Below are 5,408 nucleotides of genomic sequence, written 5' to 3' on the forward strand. Positions count from 1 at the left end.
TATATATATATATATATATATATATATATATATTTATACATACTGTATATATATTATATTTTTTATGTTATGCTATATATTGTTTACTATGCATTTTACCCACAAATGACACCAAAGCAGATTTATTTATTTGTTTGTTCATTTATTAATACAGAAACCAAGTTGAAAAACTCACCAGCTCTTTCCTGAGCCACTCCAGCGCTTGGTCTATACTTCCAAATCCAAGTGTGTTTCCTAGCGACTGCTTCCCTTCATGGACCACACTAACGGCCAGTGACGGCTTCGTCCACTTGACAGGGCCTGATGTTCTCTGTTTCTCTGTGTCACCGGGGGCCCCTGGCGGCTCTGAGTCTCTGTGGCTCTGGGCAAGCATCGCCTCCAGCTGCGCTCTCCAGTCCAGGTAAGACGGCTTTCTGGTCTCCAGCTTCAGCTTCTCAGTCAAAGCCTTCAGACTGGAGAGGTGATCGACCTGCGACGCAACAAGGCTTTCTGGGGACTTAGATGCATGTGACATTTCCACTGGCTTTTCACAGCGTTGCTTGCAAGAAAACTAAAAAGCGTTCAGTGGGATAAGTTGGCAGACCAACATCACTAGATATAGTTTAAGTAACCTGGATCCATGGATGCAAAAATGCAAATATCTTTTGCTTTAGAGAACGTTTATATCACACAAATTAGTTATGATTCATTACTGAAGATGCAGTTGTTCATTTCTTTGCTCTCAGTGTCGTTGAACTTCTTTTGCAGTTTCTCCAAACAAGACTTGCAGACAATAATGTTTCACTTCTGAGACTGTTGAAATAATGAGGCATCTGAAACACAAATAACATCAAGTCATGCAACAAGTAAATATCACAATCTACTGTATGTTTTAATGTGCTAAACTGTCTTATAATATAAAATGTACAAATCGTCTTGTAAAAGAAACATACCTGTGCAGTTCTGTAATGATGACAGTTTATATCAACAGTAGTGCACTAACACTTGTTTTACTAGTTAGTCTTCTTTTATAATAACTACTTCCTTATAACTTTGTTGTTGACTCATCGTTGACTCTTGTGAAATGACAAGCACTAATCCTTGTGCATAATATATCAGAGAAAACAAACTCACACCTAGAAAATAGGTCAAAGCTTAGTAAACAAATGTGCAGTGTTGTAGTTGCACTGGACACATAGTTATTTTACTATCATTAATTAATAAACTGTTATAGTTTTAGTTAATATTTTGAATTAGATTTTATTTTTATATTTTTTGTTTTCAGTTTAATTGTAGTTAAATTTTTAGTACATTTGTTGTGTGTTTTGTCATTATTTATTTTTACAATATGTCTAGACTTATTAGGTTTTAGTTTAAGTTATTTTAATACTTCAACTTAAAGGGGTCATATGATGTTGCTAAAAAGAACATTATTTTGTGTATTTGGTGTAATGAAATTTGTTTACCTTTAAACTAAATGAAAATGAGAAATGTTGTCTTTATGTGTGTGTGTGTGTGTATGTGTGATGTTTAGTTTATACAAATAAAAAAATCGAAATCATTCTTTTTGTTTTTCGCCTTTGTTTCTGTGTAAATAAATAAATAAATCTGCTTTATGTTCTATTTTCATTTTAAATTTTAGTAATTTACACGGACCAATTTTGTTGTGTGTTTTATCATTTGTTTTTTATTATTTAAAAAAAAAAAAGCCTTTATAGTTTTATTTTTAGTTTATAGTTTTAGTTAAGTACTTCAACTCAAACTAATGAAAATGAGAAATGTTGCCTTGGCAGTCAGCTGAAATAAAATAAGTAATATTTTATCTTATTTGTTTTAATGTTTACTTTATTTCAAGTAATGAATGAGTTGACGTGTCCGTACGTAATGCACGAGTAAACAGCAGCTTTTGTATTAATGGATGAACAGATGCATTGTAAACTGAACACAGTATTTATTGTGGTCACAATTTGTCTGCTTTTTACACGGCAGATGATTCGTGATATCATGCAATCAATTCATTACAGTCAGGAGATTCCCATATACCTCTATCATGACAGTAGCACTTAAGGAGCGATTTCGAAATAGTTCCAAAGTTCTAATAACATTCTTTTAGGAATTTTGACAAGCAGCACTGTTACAAAGTCAAGACTTTCTTCGAATGCACTAAGTCATATATAGAAGCAGATTGTTTGCATGTGATATTGGTGAGAGTCTGCTGGACTGTGACTGTGGTGGAGTTTGAGCAGTGAACTAGGACACAGCAGCTGCCTGCTAAACTGGGAACCCCTTGAGTCCTGCGCGTCTCTGAGTGATTCTAGTTCTCATCAACCAGAGCAGACCAGACAAACTCATATATTTTATCATATCTTATCACAGCATCACATTATGCAAGTTCTGTTCCTGGTCCTTAAAAGAAAAGTTTGCTGAAAATGTACTCACCCTCAGGCCATGCAAAATCTAGATGAGTTTGTTTCTTCATCAGATTTGGAGAAATGTAGCATTGCATCACTTGCTCAACAAATGTTCCTCTGCAGTGAATGGGTGCCGTCAGAATGAGAGTCCAAACAGCTGATATCACAATAATCTACAAGTAATCCACCACTCCAGTCCATCAGTTAACATGTTGAGAAGCTGTGTGTTTGTAAGAGGCAAATCCATCATTAATATGTTTCTGGCCAAAATGCGTGTTCATAATCCATAATAATGCTTCCATCATGGTGAACAAGTTTTAAACTTTTCACTAGTACTGTAAATAGTGCTTGATCTGTGCAGATTTCTCTCCTGATTCGGATGACTTTTTCACTAAGCAATTGGATTATGGATACTTTAGCTGAAAGCAAAGTAATGGATTTGTTTCTTACAGATGTGCAGCTTTTAACTTCACGAGACGTTAAACAAACCCATGTACATCTTGTGGTGAGTCAGTTTTCAGCAAAGTTTCATTTCTGGGTGAACTATTGCTTTAAAAAGGGGAATCCTCTAGTGACAGACTTTCCACAAGACTGTGAGTTTTGTGGAGAAATGCAGAAAGGAAATTCAAGAAAAATGCTTGGAGGACCAACTAAAGAAAAAGTTGGCTAACTAAACAGAGAGTCCACTGTGGAAAATGTAATGGATGAAATGGCTACAAAAAGTTTCCCGCTGCTCAGTATTTTTGCAATGTTCCGATTCATGGAAAAGTCACCATTACGCTGAGCAACAGGACACTGTCCCTCAAAAAGAATGAATATAATGAGAACATGCTGAGTGTGTGTTGACCTTTGTCATGGTGCCTAAACCACTCAGAAAAGGGATTCTTGCGAAAACTGTGTGTCCTTATAAATGTGTATATAAGTGTGTCCTTATATGTATTTTATATATATATATAATTAAAACTTTTAATATTAAAAATACAAAAAAATATTTAAAAATTTTTAAATTAATATTTATTTTTTATATTATTTTTTTATTATTTATATTATTATTTACTTAAAATAACGTGTCATTAAAAACATACATCAATACAGAATGTATAGGGTATAAAAAGTCTATTACCGTGACATTATCTCTCTCTCTCACTGTGGTTCCTTGATCCTGCAACTGACCTGTTTGTGTATTTTAAGGACGTTTCATGAAAGATTATTTTAAAAAACAGCCTTAATTAATATACAGATCTCTCTAACAACTCTTAGACGGTGAAAAGCTCGAAATCAGCCGTGATGTCATTTCTACAAATACAGTATCACAGAGGAAATATTACAGACGACACGCGGAGAAAACAGACCAATTAAGAACTGCATTTCAGTGACAGTGCTCGCGTGATCCCTCTATATGTTACTATTATTGAGATATGAGGGGAAAAATGTTTAAATAACAACCTACCTTCACCAAACCGCATTAAACACGGAGTCAAACCCATCTGCTGCGAATGAACGCGTCCGTGCCGCGTCGCGTAAAGGAGGTCGTTCATTGGTCGACTGGACGCGTCGCGCGGAGCTCATTATAATACGAGCGCTCTGATTGGTCGACATCGGGATTCCATCACTTGCAATGTACGCGTCGCGTCACAAAGGAACGTTTTATGAACTTTCCGCGTCAAACGCATTAAGAAGCGTTTAAATGCATATATTATATTATTAGCGCGTGCGTATGTGTGAAACCTAAAGTATCAGAATGGTATAAAAAAATCTGCGTCCTTCCGTAGCGGGGCTAGTTGTCACATTTGTCACTCAGATGCTAGATTTATTTGTTTATTTATTTTTAATGTAACATGTTGTATAGACACGAGCCTTTAAGATGTCAGTGTGTTTTTTTTTTGTTTGTTTGTTTATTCAACAGCTATTAAAATATGATATTGGAATTTGGGAAGAGAAAAATGTATATAAATTATTCTAATTTAAGATCGGTCTTAACCGGATGTATTGTTTTCACATTAGTTGTCAAACAAATGTCGTATATACAAAAAAAAAATGTTTACTGTAGATTAGCGATTATGAAAAGTGAAGAGCACCTGCAGTGGGACGTCCCTCGCTTCTATTGGCTACTGGAGCTGTCAGTCATGCGATGACGTCACGCGGGTATTGCGTTTGAGGAAGCGCGAGAAACCGCGTCAAACCCAGAACATATTTGACTTTATGAATCATATCGACATCACCGAGGAGTTTAATGTGACTGCACTTAAAATATACGATTTCCAACGTCCCGAGCAAAAAGGTATGCTAACATTTCGGCTTTTTTGAGTTCCTTAATTGCTAAGTTTGGCCAACCCTCATTGATCATTTGTATCATAATCAATGCATCATCAGTAATAATGTGATCAGAGCCGTATTCAGTGCTAGACTGTCAAGCTTTTCCTTTTAAGTTGCAGTTTTCGAAGTTTGTTGAAACTATTTTGTCTTTGCAACGGCATGTGGACGTTATATAGAATATCGTTGTATTATAAATGAGTTTTGATCAGGCTTGTATTGATTATTGATTATTGATCAGCTGCAGTAAATGGGACTCTATTGTTTTGCACCTGCTCGCTATCAGTATGGGTTTAGAACCACGTTTAGTCCTCAGGGGCTTCCTGTATCACTTCCTTGTTAAGTTACACAAAACACATAATTTACACAAAAGTTCTACTTATTATAAATATTGATATTAATAATTAAATGTCTTTTTTTCTAAGTTAAAGTAAGGGAAAGTGGACTGTCCAGTATTGACTAGCAGGTGAAGTTCCTGGTCATGGGTTCAGAGCTGCAATTAATTATAAGTCTATAAATATATAAGTGTGATTCTGCAATTGAAAGCAGCTTCAAGAAGAGTTTATTTATTATAGATCATGTGATGGTTTGATAATACTTTTTAGACTTTAATACAGCAGTATGCTAGCAGTCAACTTTGAATGTATAAAAATAAATGGACTTTGAATAAAAATTATTAAATACATTTTTTTAACTAAATATTTG

The 5,408-nt window shown here is 34.9% G+C and overlaps 2 protein-coding genes across 4 annotated transcripts in view; one reads left to right on the top strand and one right to left on the bottom strand.

Moving 5' to 3' along the window:
- LOC107654152 (protein FAM167A) overlaps positions 1-3,913 on the bottom strand; it is a 6,153-nt gene extending 2,240 nt beyond the window's left edge. For 2 of the 3 annotated variants that reach the window (XM_016441122.1, XM_016441104.1), the window contains exons 1-2: positions 2,419-2,446; positions 176-812 (exon numbers count right to left, since the gene is read on the bottom strand). In XM_016441122.1, coding sequence (XP_016296608.1) covers positions 176-514 — 339 coding nt within the window. In that variant the 5' untranslated portion in view covers positions 515-812; positions 2,419-2,446. Of the gene's footprint in view, positions 1-175; positions 813-2,418; positions 2,447-3,840 lie in introns of those variants that run through there. The other variant, XM_016441113.1, reaches the window with a different exon arrangement.
- Positions 3,914-4,536: 623 nt separating this feature from the next.
- The window catches only part of LOC107654163 (bis(5'-adenosyl)-triphosphatase enpp4-like), a 5,436-nt gene continuing 4,564 nt past the window's right edge, over positions 4,537-5,408 (top strand). Inside the window, exon 1 of the mRNA XM_016441134.1 lies at positions 4,537-4,671. The gene's annotated coding sequence lies outside the window, so the exon portion shown is untranslated. The remainder of the gene's footprint in view (positions 4,672-5,408) is intronic.

The sequence above is a fragment of the Sinocyclocheilus anshuiensis genome, unplaced genomic scaffold (assembly GCF_001515605.1).
Source record: "Sinocyclocheilus anshuiensis isolate Anshui unplaced genomic scaffold, SAMN03320099.WGS_v1.1 scaffold1561, whole genome shotgun sequence".
NCBI classification, from domain to species: domain Eukaryota; kingdom Metazoa; phylum Chordata; class Actinopteri; order Cypriniformes; family Cyprinidae; genus Sinocyclocheilus; species Sinocyclocheilus anshuiensis.